The 12674-nt window shown below is 43.7% G+C and overlaps 3 protein-coding genes across 3 annotated transcripts; 1 reads left to right on the top strand and 2 right to left on the bottom strand.

Annotated features, from left to right (window-relative positions):
• Positions 1-1328: 1328 nt before the first annotated feature.
• LOC129781472 (histone H4) lies at positions 1329-1739 on the bottom strand. The gene has a single exon (XM_055789184.1). It carries the CDS (start codon positions 1685-1687, stop codon positions 1376-1378), a length of 312 nt encoding a protein of 103 aa, XP_055645159.1. The 5' UTR covers positions 1688-1739; the 3' UTR covers positions 1329-1375.
• Positions 1740-8365: 6626 nt separating this feature from the next.
• Positions 8366-9396, top strand: LOC129781474 (histone H3). Its single transcript, XM_055789186.1, has one exon. It carries the CDS (start codon positions 8446-8448, stop codon positions 8854-8856), a length of 411 nt encoding a protein of 136 aa, XP_055645161.1. The 5' UTR covers positions 8366-8445; the 3' UTR covers positions 8857-9396.
• Positions 9397-9704: 308 nt separating this feature from the next.
• Positions 9705-10161, bottom strand: LOC129781475 (histone H2A). The gene has a single exon (XM_055789188.1). The coding sequence runs from the start codon at positions 10112-10114 to the stop codon at positions 9740-9742; it is 375 nt and encodes a 124-aa protein (XP_055645163.1). The 5' UTR covers positions 10115-10161; the 3' UTR covers positions 9705-9739.
• Between the last annotated feature and the right edge of the window lie 2513 nt (positions 10162-12674).

Genomic DNA, 12674 nt, shown 5'->3' with positions numbered 1-12674 from the left:
CACTGGAGAGAGTTTCACTACCACGCAAAGAAGGGGGACTTGGAATCGTCGACATTTCTGCACTGTGTGTTGCCCAGGTACGACAACTGCGCGAGTACTTCGCAGAACGCGCCAACCAAAACGCGCTATACCGGGCTGTCTGCGCCGCCGACAGAGGATACAGCGCTCTGCACTTGGCGCAAGCGGAGTACCAACTCAACTGCAATCTGCAGACAGTGGAGGAGAAGATTGCAGCTTGGAAGCAGAAGGCAGTGCATGGTGCCCACCCCCATCAACTGGACCGGCCACACGTCGACAAGGCCGCATCTAATCTGTGGCTAACGCGTGGTGAACTCTCTTCAGTAGTAGAAGCCGACATGATAGCCATCCAGGACAGGATAATGCCGACGAGAAACTGCAGGCGGTACGTCTGGCATCAAGACGTTGATGACATTTGCCGGATGTGCCATCAACCAGGTGAAAACATAGAGCACATTATGGGAGGCTGTCCCGTTTTGGCCAACGCAGCCTACACCGAGCGCCACAACAACGTGGCCCGTATTGTTCATCGACAACTGGCGCTCCAATGTGCTCTACTGGAAGACAACGTACCAAACTACCGGTACCTGCCTGCACCTGTCCTGGAAAATGACCGTTTCAAGCTGTACTGGGATCGCACTGTTCTGACCGACCTCTCGATCCACCACAACCGCCCAGATATAATGGTTTACGACAAGAGCGACCGCAAAGTCACCATCATCGATGTCGCTATTCCACTGAACCAGAATCTGGAGGAGACCCACGGTCGCAAAATCTGCAAGTACCGACCATTGGCCGTGGAGCTCAAGGAACTGTGGGGGCTAAGGGAGGTCCCAAGAATTGTTCCAGTCGTTCTCTCTGGAACTGGAATTATCCCGAAGACACTTCTGGAAGCGCTAAAGGTGTTGAACATCGAGAAGGAATTGGCCGGCATCCAAAAGTCGGTCATCCTTAGCACCTGCGCGATTGTCCGACAATTCCTCGGTCAGGACTAAAACAGCACGAGCATGCAGATACGTGCATTCCGCAGAGCCTAGTCCCCCTTTGGCATTCAGAAGCCCGGGGGCAGGTGAAAATTCTGGCTAGGTTCGCCTAGTTAAGAAGTGAGATAAGTCTGCCAAATGAAAAAAATCGTTTGTATTATTAAGCCAATTGATATGCGAGTTGGTATGTGGTGTGAGTCAAGGTTTTATTTTTGTTTGTTTGTTTTTTTTTTTTTTTTTTCAAATGAAATGTAGTTGTGTAGGTGGTAGTGTGGTGGTGGTTTTTTTTTGTTAAGAAACTAAAATTGATAAACTCTTTTGGTGACAAACATGTTGTGGTCCTAAAAAGGACCGTTTTGTTTTGGGGGTATTTGTTAACCTCCAAACCCGTATAGGGTACGTCCCTGACGTTTCAGCGCGTATACGACATCCATAGCAGTCACTGTTTTACGCTTGGCATGTTCGGTGTAGGTGACAGCGTCACGAATAACATTCTCCAGGAATACCTTCAGCACTCCTCGGGTTTCTTCGTAAATCAGACCAGAGATACGTTTGACGCCCCCACGGCGGGCTAGACGACGGATAGCGGGTTTCGTGATACCCTGGATGTTGTCACGCAGTACCTTGCGATGACGCTTTGCTCCTCCTTTACCGAGTCCTTTGCCTCCCTTGCCGCGTCCAGTCATGTTGGTTAATGGGAAAGAAAGTTACTGACGAAAGCACAGGCGCTTGTCGATCTGAGCGTCGAACGAGTATAATGAAGAAAAAAATCACGCGCGCACTATTTATACCCTCTCGCTTGGGTGCATCCGCACACGATGCTTGGTCGTGATTGGCTACAGCTGTCGGCACCACTATACATCCAAGTATAAAGAGCATAAAAGCTACGTACGGACATTTTTTCCAACACGGTGCTTCTGACATTCAACCGAGACGGTCATGTTTGTAGCGCCCCTTGGAAAAGAGTAGCGAAAATAGAAGTTTTCTCCTCATACAACTGGTTCTATGCTAAAGGAAATTCCTTGAGGCTCTAATCAGTCCTAAATAAAGTTTTCTCCCACAGGTGTACAAGACGAGGTCAAGGAGGAGGCCACCGAATAGCCTAGACGGTTGGTGGCTTTCGATACCGGCAGTTTTCACTGCCCCTAGCGTCGGTCCCTGTTTTTGGCGCGTTTTTTTCAGCTCACTTATATATACCCCACATTATTATTACTGGTTACTTATCTCTGGTGGTGGTTTTTATTTTCAGCTGGTGTTTGATCCTGGATTGCAGAGAGGTGGTGTACCCACACTACCGTTTCTCCGGTGCGGGGGCACACCCCCCCAGCAGCAGTACATAGTGTTAGTGATATTTTAACAGTTTTTCTTTAAACCTCATAGACATTATAGTAGTGTTTCATTGTATTAAAAGTAGTGTTTCTAGTGAAATTTTAAAAACTTTTTTGAAACAAGCTCCGAAACTGTTGAGCCTTTTCTTTTTTTTTTATTCTGCATTAGTGCCATTTTTAGTGTGTATCTCTACATCAACCCCCCTGGCTGTACCTCCCGGGTATAGCCAGCCTCTACCATGGCTTCCAGCAGTGCCGGTAAGTCAACAAACCTTTATAATGGCGTGCCCACCACACGCACCTCTCCTCTCTGGGCCGACCCCTTATGTGGGGAGCTCCAAATTTTATTGCTCAAAGCAACTGGCAAGAATAATCTACCATCAAACCCTTTCGTTGTTTCCAAAACCATCCAAGCTGTTACGGATCGCGATTTCAAGGACGCGAGACCACAGCGCGATGAGAACAATAATTTGCAATACGTGATCCATATTCGTAACAAGGAATATGTAGATGCGCTCCTGGGTATTAAGTCATTAATTGACAAAACCCCTGTGGAGATAACTTATCACCCTACCTTGAACCAGCGCAAATGCGTGGTATCCTGTAGGGATGTGATTGATATGGCAGAAGCTGTACTTTTAAAAGAGCTTGCTGACCAAAGAGTTATTGCGATCAAAAGAATTTCCCGTATGGACCCAACTAAGAAGGAATTAATTCCAACTCCAACCTTGATTTTGACAATCAGAGGTACTGTAATTCCTGATTACATCAATTTTGGCTTTATCCGCGCCCCCACGCGCAATTTTTATCCGAATCCTATGCAGTGCTTCGGCTGCTACAAATTCGGACATACTTCAAAAAAATGTAGAACCAAAATCCAATTATGCCGAAACTGTGGACAAGCACACCCAGAACTAGGCAATGAAGAAACAGCCAAGAACTTCATTTGCAACGCTCCTGCTTTCTGTGTAAATTGCAGTGGCAACCACCCTTCTACGAATAGAAAATGCCCCGCATGGGTTGCAGAGAACAATATTACTAAAGTGAGGGTAGACCAAGGAATATCTTACAAGGAAGCCAAACAAAGCTACCAGGCCAAAGTAAATGGATCCTCGTACGCAAGCAAAGTCCAAGAGAGACTTAACTTAGTTCAAAGCACGGGATGCAATCGCTGTAAGTGCAACTGCACACAGCCCAACCCTACCCCAATCATCCAAACGGTTTCCACACCGATAGTTAACCAGCCAGACATTGAATTTACCATCTCCACTTCCGATTCCGAAACTGATTCAGAAATTCCCATGGAAACTGAATCAGCAAAATTAAATAAACGTAAGATCAAAAATTCAAAAACTTCAACTTCAGATGATTTGAAATCATCTGAAGATGAAAATTTCCGTGTTAATGATAAAACAAGGAAAAGATATAAAAACCAACAACCAGAAATCTCTCAACCGGCCGCCCCACAACAGGCCGACCCTCAACCATCCACTTCATACAAAACAGTACCCAATACGAATCGAACAATACCAAATTATTTAAAATTTGACCCTAGACTGAAGACCAAGACTTCAAAAGGTAACAAACAGTCAAAATAATTTCTGATATACCTCCTTCCAAATTAATTAAACCCTTCAAGAGCCTCCATAACATTTCTTAAAATTCAACACTCCACACAAAAACAGTACACCTGTTGTCCAAGATTCAACATCCAACCGAAAACTTGCCATTCAATGGAATTTGCGTGGGCTTAGTAGGTCAATGGATGAAATTAAATTAATGTTAGCTGAGGAGAAACATCTCCCACTAACACTTGCATTCCAAGAAGCCAGAGTGACTAAGATTACACCCGATTTTAACCTTTCACTACAAGGTAAATACAAGTGGTACTTCCGTGAGGGACTTACCTCACGCCAGGGTGGAGTATGCCTCGCTGTTTTGAGCCATCTCCCACATACCCTCATCCAAATTTCATCACAGTTACAGATATGCGCAATCCAACTCACGGGACCGTTACGGTTAACCCTCGCTTCTATATATATTTCCCCAACGCATAGTAACAGTAATTTGGAAGCAGAAATGAACAATGCCATTCAACAATTACCACACCCTTTCATAATCATGGGTGATTTTAACGCCTACCATACTGTATGGGGTGGCCAAAGATGCAATTTAAGAGGTAAAATTATTTTAAAAATCGTTGAACAACTTAACCTCATCATCCTGAACGACTTCCAACATACTCGTATGGATGAACACTCTGGCTCTACTTCTTCAATTGACTTAACGATTACCTCATGGGACTTAGCGCCCAGAGTCAGATGGTGTGTCGATGATGATCTAAGAGGAAGTGACCATTTTCCCATTCACATCCGAACACTGACCAGTAATCCAAAAATCCTCCTGCGAAGGAGATGGTTGTACCAATTTGCCGACTGGGATGGTTTCGAATCAACCATTTCGCATCTGTTACCTGCACAGGGTAACTATTCAGTAGAGGAGTTTTCCCAAGCCGTTTTCGCAGCTGCGAAAGCTAATATACCCCGCACTAGTGGTATCTCCGGCCGGAAGGCAGTCCCATGGTGGAATAATGATGTCAAACAGGCCATTAAATCCAGAAGAAAAGCGCTGAGGAAGCTTAGAAGACAACTGGACGGTAGTGAGACAAAAGTACTTGCCCTAGCTGATTTTCAATCCACTAGAGCCAGAGCAAGGAAAATTATAGCGGAAGCTAAACAAAATAGCTGGCTTAAATTTCTTGATAGCTTTTGCCCTCAGACAACTTCTAGTGAACTGTGGAGCAAGGTTAATGCAATCAGTGGCAAAAAAAGATCGCGAGGCTATTCCATTATGATCAATGGTACCACTACCGATGATCCCGGAACCATTGCTGAACATCTAGCTGACCATTTTGCTAGTACTTCTGCCACCTCCAACTACAAAAGCGACTTCAAAGCTCGTAAAACTGCCGCGGAGACTACAGAGTTTCCCTCGGACTCAGGGGAACCTCATATTTACAATATCAGGTTCTCTATGAAAGAAATGTTGTGGTCCATTAGTAAGTCCAAAGGCAAATCAGCCGGACCAGACGAAATAGAATACAGCATGTTAAAAAAATTACCTTTCCACGTCAAAACGTCGCTGCTCCAAATTTATAATAACCTTTGGGCTAGCAAATGTTTCCCCGACTCATGGAAGGAAGGGCTAGTCATCCCCATCCCTAAACCGATGGAGAAAAAACCACTAGCCACTAGTTTTCGTCCCATCACCCTGCTCAATTGCCTAGGTAAGGTCTTCGAGAGAATGATCAAACGGAGATTGATGACGAACCTTGAAGAACGTCATCTCCTGGATCCTCGACAACATGCTTTTCGTCAAGGCAATGGTACCAACACGTATTTCAGCCAACTTGATCAACACCTTCACGTGATCACGCGAGACCACCTCCACGGGGAACTCGCTCTGTTGGACATATCCAAAGCCTACGATACAACCTGGAGATATAATATCTTGGACCAACTCCATCAATGGGGTATCGAAGGTAATTTGTTCGAGATAATTCGCAGTTTTCTACAAAATCGTAGCTTCAAAGTTCTTCTCGGAGGAGTCACCTCCACCAGTAAACTGCAAGAAAATGGAGTGCCACAGGGTTCTGTGCTATCGGTTGCTCTTTTCCTGATAGCGATGCAATCATTATTTGATGCCATACCCCAAAATATTGACGCTTTGCTATACGCAGATGATATTCTGCTAATTTCAAAAAACCCATTCCCAGTACTAGCAAGAAGAAGACTTCAGGAAGGAATCTCGTCTGTTAATAACTGGGCGAATTCCGTGGGATTTAGGATCTCAGCTGAAAAATCTCAAGTTCTTCATTGCTGCAACAATAAGCGTCACAGGAAAAAACTACGTTCTTATCTTCTGAACGGTAGTTCCATTAAACGAGTCAATTCTGCACGAATTCTCGGTGTAATGGTGGACAAAAAACTCACGTTCAATAAACATATAAAGAGTACAATATCGGACATTAAAAACCGCCTTAACTTAGTTAGCGTTATAAGCGGTCGAAGCCGAACAGGATCCCGCAAAACTATCTTCAACATTGGAAGAAGCTTAGTCTATTCCAAACTTACTTACGGTATTGAACTCTTCAGCCGTGCCACCTGGAAAACGCTTGAAGAACTGAGGCCTAGCTATCAAAAGATAATAAGACTAGCATCAGGGGCCTTTAGAACTAGCCCAAGTAAAGCGCTACTCGCTGAGTCAGGCAATTTACCCTTCAAATTGTTCCTCACGAGATTCTACAGCACGCGCGCGATACGAACGCTCGAGAAACATCCAACATTTGAATCCTCTCTTGTGAGAGTGAATAACTGGTTGCAGGATACATGCCGAACCACTCTTCCAACGATTGCACCAATTCCCATTATTAACCTTCGACCATGGTATAAACGGGAACCTCAGATTGATTGGTCAATTAAAAATTCTGTGCGAGCTGGTGAAAACAGCAGCATAGTTTTGGCCATTTTCAACAACCACATCCACAGTAAATACCTTTTTCACCACAAGATCTTTACAGATGGATCCTTTGATGGTTTACAAGTAGGTATCGGCATTTTTGCTAATAACCTGCAAGTTAAGTTCCAACTCCCAAATATCTGTTCGGTATTTTCAGCTGAATTAGCGGCACTTCTTATCGCTACATCAAAGTGCGAACACAACAGAAAGACGGTTATTTTCACCGATTCTGCTAGCGCGCTTCTTGCTCTTGAGAGCGGAAGTAGCAAACATCCATGGGTACTCGCAATTGAAGAGAAAACTGCCCAAAATGATATCACCTTCTGCTGGATCCCAGGTCACTGTGGAATCCGCGGTAACGAAGAAGCTGATCGCCTAGCCAAAGAAGGGAGAACATCCGAACTATGGAGCACAAGCGTCCCATCTGATGATATAATCAGATGGGTTAACTCATCTCTGATGACGTGCTGGGAGAACGAATGGAACATCTGCAGAGATACTTTTTTGAGAAAAATTAAAAACACTACCCATCCTTGGATGGATAGAAACCAAAGACCTTTTCAAGTATGTCTAACACGTCTTCGTATTGGACATACCAAATTAACGCACAGGTTCTTGGTCGAAAAAACCGAACCACCCATTTGTAATACCTGTAACGTCAGGCTGACCGTAGAACATTTTCTACTTGTCTGCCCACGTTACAACCTTATGAGAACTAAGTTTCAGATAGCTGACAACCCAAGGACAGCCCTAGCAAGAGATAACTTGGAGGAGGACAAATTACTGCATTTCCTGCAGGAGACGGATCTTTTGGAGCTTATTTAACCACTATACAATTATTTACTATATGTTACAGACTTAACCACATCATTCATACTAACACCTAATGCTTGTGAGCTAATATATGTGTTACCAACGTATTACATATGTTAGGTCACACACATTTTATTTATAAAAAAAATAAATTAATAAATATATATATATAAAAAAAAAAAAACAAAAAACAAAAAAAAAATTAGTTAGATATGTAGTTAGATATCACAAACCAAACACACCCACACACACACTTAGACACACACTCACAACAAAATACACAGATTTTAATTTTTTGTAAAAAAAAAGGCTCTTTTCCGACATACGAATTCAAATTTTGCGTGGATGGCACACAAGTCAATTAACATCTTTTAATTACCATATAATTCACTTTCAGCTTCCTGGGCTAGACATCATTTCTCATTTTATTTTCTTTCAGCGTGTTTGATATAATTATTTCTTATTTCTACTACCAGGTGACCAAATATGCCTCCCATTACTAACGTACTTCTCTTCCAGCATATGTTATACAATTATTACACTATATACATGATTCACCGGAAACGAGAGCAGAGGAAGCATGCGCGAAATTTGATTTAAAAAAAAAAACCCAAGGCCTTTCTCAAGGCTAGAGGCGAATGAACTGAAAAGTTTAAAGCCTCTTTAATTCAACATCATCATCATCATTTTTCCAACATATTGCTACCTCTGCTCTCGTACCGTGAGAACCTCGCTCGCTTCGTTGAGAAAACGTAGAACGTATCGTATTCGTATCGCCCGTTGTAATGGCTCGTACCAAGCAGACTGCTCGTAAATCTACCGGTGGTAAGGCACCGCGTAAGCAGCTAGCCACGAAGGCAGCTCGGAAAAGCGCCCCAGCCACAGGAGGTGTGAAGAAGCCTCATCGCTACCGACCGGGAACCGTTGCTCTGCGTGAAATTCGTCGCTATCAGAAGTCGACCGAATTACTGATCCGCAAGCTTCCGTTCCAGCGTTTGGTTCGCGAAATTGCCCAAGACTTCAAAACCGACTTGCGCTTCCAAAGTTCCGCCGTTATGGCACTGCAGGAGGCAAGCGAGGCATATTTGGTCGGCCTTTTCGAAGATACCAACTTGTGTGCTATTCACGCAAAACGCGTCACCATTATGCCAAAGGACATCCAGCTAGCACGTCGTATCCGAGGAGAACGCGCTTAAACGAGCCATTTTTTTAAAAATACATACAAAAAATTAACATCGGTCCTTTTCAGGACCACTACTCCTATTTCTGCGAAGAGAGTTACGCATAAAAGTTTTCTCCAACAGAATAGTTAGAGTTTGTCCCCAAGGGTTTTTTTTTTTTCTCAAGGCCAGAAACGGCAACTCCCTGGACAAGAACGACAGAGGTTCATGAATGAATCTGCCCGGATACTACCCTAGACGTGAAATTTGACAATGTGTTGACAACAGTGTTTTTGTAAATAGTAGACTAAGATGTTTGGTCAAGTAGGTAGATTTATCAATTGACATGCACAGAGCTTTGCATCGACGAAAACAACACATGCGCATGCGCGGGACGGCCTCTTCTTCATCCATCGCCGACTTCCAAAGTGTATTCGTTGCTCAGGACCAAGCAGCAAGCGCCTGTACAGACACGTGCATTCCGCAGAGCCTAGTTCCCCTTTGACATTCAGAAGCCCGGGGGCAGGTGAATATTTTGCCTAGTTTCGCCCAGTTAAGAAGTGAGATAAGTATGTAGGAAAAAAATGTACCTTATCTAAACGAACTACTATCCGAGGAAACCCGAACGGGTAAGTAATAACAATATACAATAACAATATATATTTTCAGTCCATTCGCCTCTAGTTAACAACGCGATGGGATTTACAACTTAAAGATGTAGAACCCCTAGGTTGATCACTTGAAATGTAGTATTATTATTATAATGCAAACAAAATTAAGAAATAAAGAGAATTTATGTCAAATTAAAAAGAAAAAAAAGTCACCATGGGATTTCATTATAAACTCTTTCGAAATAGTTTTGTCGTCCTGAGAAGGACGGTTTTTTATGTTTCTTGTGTGATCTCACAGAAAAGAACATTTAAGCTTTCTTTTCGGTCTTCTTGGGCAACAGAACAGCCTGGATGTTTGGCAGTACTCCGCCCTGAGCGATGGTAACTCCGGACAGCAGTTTGTTCAGCTCCTCGTCGTTGCGGATGGCAAGCTGTAGATGACGGGGGATGATGCGGGTTTTCTTGTTGTCGCGGGCGGCATTGCCAGCCAACTCGAGCACTTCGGCGGCCAGGTACTCCATAACCGCGGCTAAGTATACTGGTGCACCAGCACCAACCCGCTCGGCATAGTTACCCTTGCGGAGCAATCGGTGAATACGACCGACGGGGAACTGTAGACCAGCACGGTTGGAGCGGGACTTTGCCTTTCCCTTAACTTTTCCTCCTTTGCCACGTCCAGACATAGCTGCTTGTGTTGTCTTGTCGATGCGATAGAACCACACTGGGGTACGGTTTGAACGAGAATGATATCTTTTTTTACGGGGTCCGGACGTTTTGTACTCTAGCGGTACACGCTCACAGGATAGAGACAAATCGGCAGACTCAGCCAAAGGGGCGGGTCTAGCGAGATGAACGAACAAGCGGTCAAAGGCAAAAAGAGCGTGAAAAAAACAACATACTGATTTTAACCTCCGACCGAGAAGGTCGCTTTTATTTTCAGCTTAGCAGTTGGACGTTTTGGACAAGCGGACTAGGACGTCCCCCCCCGGCGTTTTCGAAAGGAGCGATTTCATCGGTTTTAGTGTGGCAGCAGAAAAAGAAGCAGGAAACAACAGTTCGTTTCGACCGTGAGGAGCGGGCGCCTACCGGTGAACCGGAAAAGCGCGCGCTTTTGCGGCGTCACTGACGCCACGCCCCCTTTTTCTTTTCTGGCAGTGTTGCCAATTTTAAAAGTAGTGCTTAGTGTTTACAAAATAAAATAAAATTTAAAAAGAAGACGCACGCGTACGGACTGTGAAGTGACAAGAGGGAATAATTCCAAAAGTTTACCCGCGATATTGGTGGTTTTTCAAGTGCTCTTGTACAAAAAGTAGTATCTTCTGGGAACATATCCCCAAGTGTCAAGCCCTCACAAGAATAACTCAGTGCTTTAGTGCAAAGTGAAACCCACTTGTCGGCTATACCTAGGGTGTAGCCGACAACAAAATGGCTTCCAGTAGCTCCGGGCCTCCTCAAGGCCGGGCTACAAACCTGTACGAAGGGAAACCTACCCAACGTACCTCTCCAAAGTGGGCCGACCCACTCAACGGCAATTTGCAGATTCTGCTCCTTCGTGCAACAGGAGAGAACGTGATCCCTTCCAATCCGTTCATAGTTAGTAAAACTATCTCCAACGTTGCGGGGGATAAATTTAACAGCGCGAGACCACAACGAGACGAAAAAAAGAGGACGCAGTATATTCTTACAACCAAGGACAAGGATATTATTGGTAAGCTCCTTTCAATAACTAAATTGATAGATGAAACCCCTGTTGAAGTTATCTTTCACCCAACATTAAATCAACGCAAATGCGTTGTCACTTGCCGTGATGTCATTGACATCAAAGAATCCGTACTGGTTACTGAGCTTTCCGATCAAGGTGTGATCGATGTCAAGCGTATTACCAGGAAGGATAACAACATTGTTGTCCCAACGGCAACCTTAATTTTGACCATTCGTGGAACGGTTGTTCCCGATTTCATTTATTTCGGGTTCATCCGAGTCGGGACTAGAAACTTCTACCCTAATCCCATGCAGTGCTACAAATGCTATAAATTTGGGCATACGACCAAGCGATGCAAGCGCGAAAATCCGCTTTGCAGAAACTGCGGCCAAGAACATCTGGAACAAAAAACAGAAGCAAACATAGTTTGCAATGCTTCAGCTTTTTGTGTCAACTGCCAAGGAAACCACTCCTCTTCCAGTAGGAATTGTCCCGTATGGCAAAATGAAAATAAAATTACCAGAATCAGAATCGATAATGGAATTTCACACAAAGAGGCAAAGGAACAGTTTCAACTACAAAACAATGGCTCTTCATTCGCAAGTGTTCTGCAAAACAGACTCACCAACTTGCAAAAGCCAGCACCCACATGTAACTGCAAATGTAACTGCGCCTCGGCCGTTTCGGCCACTTCTAGTCGCGAAAGCACCCCCCCAAATGACACTACATTCGATACAACCATGACAGATTCAACAACTGGTAGTTCATCAACTGAATCCGAAAGCGAATCAGTCATTTCTATGGATACGTCTGATGTTCCAAACAAAAACAAAAACAAAAGAAAAATAACTAAAGGATCATCCTCAGAGTCAGATCAAAAATCTGAAGATGAGACCCAAACAAACAAGGACAAGAAAAGAACTAAGAATGAACAAAGACAGACACCAACAACAAATAACAATACAACCCCAACAGAAAACAACAACAACAATAACAACACATATCAAACAAAAAACAACAATAACAACAACAGAAACGCACATTCAACAAAAAACAACACAAACACAACAAACACTCCAAAGACTTCTACACCAAACAAAAACAACACCAATACCTCAAAGAAAGCTTCTCTTTCCAAGGGTAAAGGACCATCGAACTAATTCTCTTTGAATAGTTCAAACATACACACAATTAAGACTTAGGAATTAGAGTTAAAAACACCAACACATTCACTCCAACACAAAAATTCGGGATACAATGGAACATCAGAAGTATCCGACGAAATATTCTAGAACTGAAAATGCTTATTTCAAACTCTAATCCCACAGTCATAGCCCTTCAAGAAACTATGACTCCAAACAACTTCGATAAACACTTCATCTCAAAATATATCACATACTTCAAAGAGGGTCCCAACCCCTCAAAAAACGGAGTTGCAATCGCAATCAAAGATGGCACTCCACATGATCTTCTTCCCATTACCACTGATCTTCAGGCAGTGGTAGTGCGCATTAAACACCCCTTTCCAATCACCGTCGTTA

Source organism: Toxorhynchites rutilus, unplaced genomic scaffold (assembly GCF_029784135.1).
Source record: "Toxorhynchites rutilus septentrionalis strain SRP unplaced genomic scaffold, ASM2978413v1 HiC_scaffold_112, whole genome shotgun sequence".
Classification (NCBI taxonomy): Eukaryota; Metazoa; Arthropoda; class Insecta; order Diptera; family Culicidae; genus Toxorhynchites; species Toxorhynchites rutilus.
The sequence above is the reverse complement of the archived record's forward strand: the minus strand, read 5'-3'. Positions and strand labels throughout refer to the sequence as shown.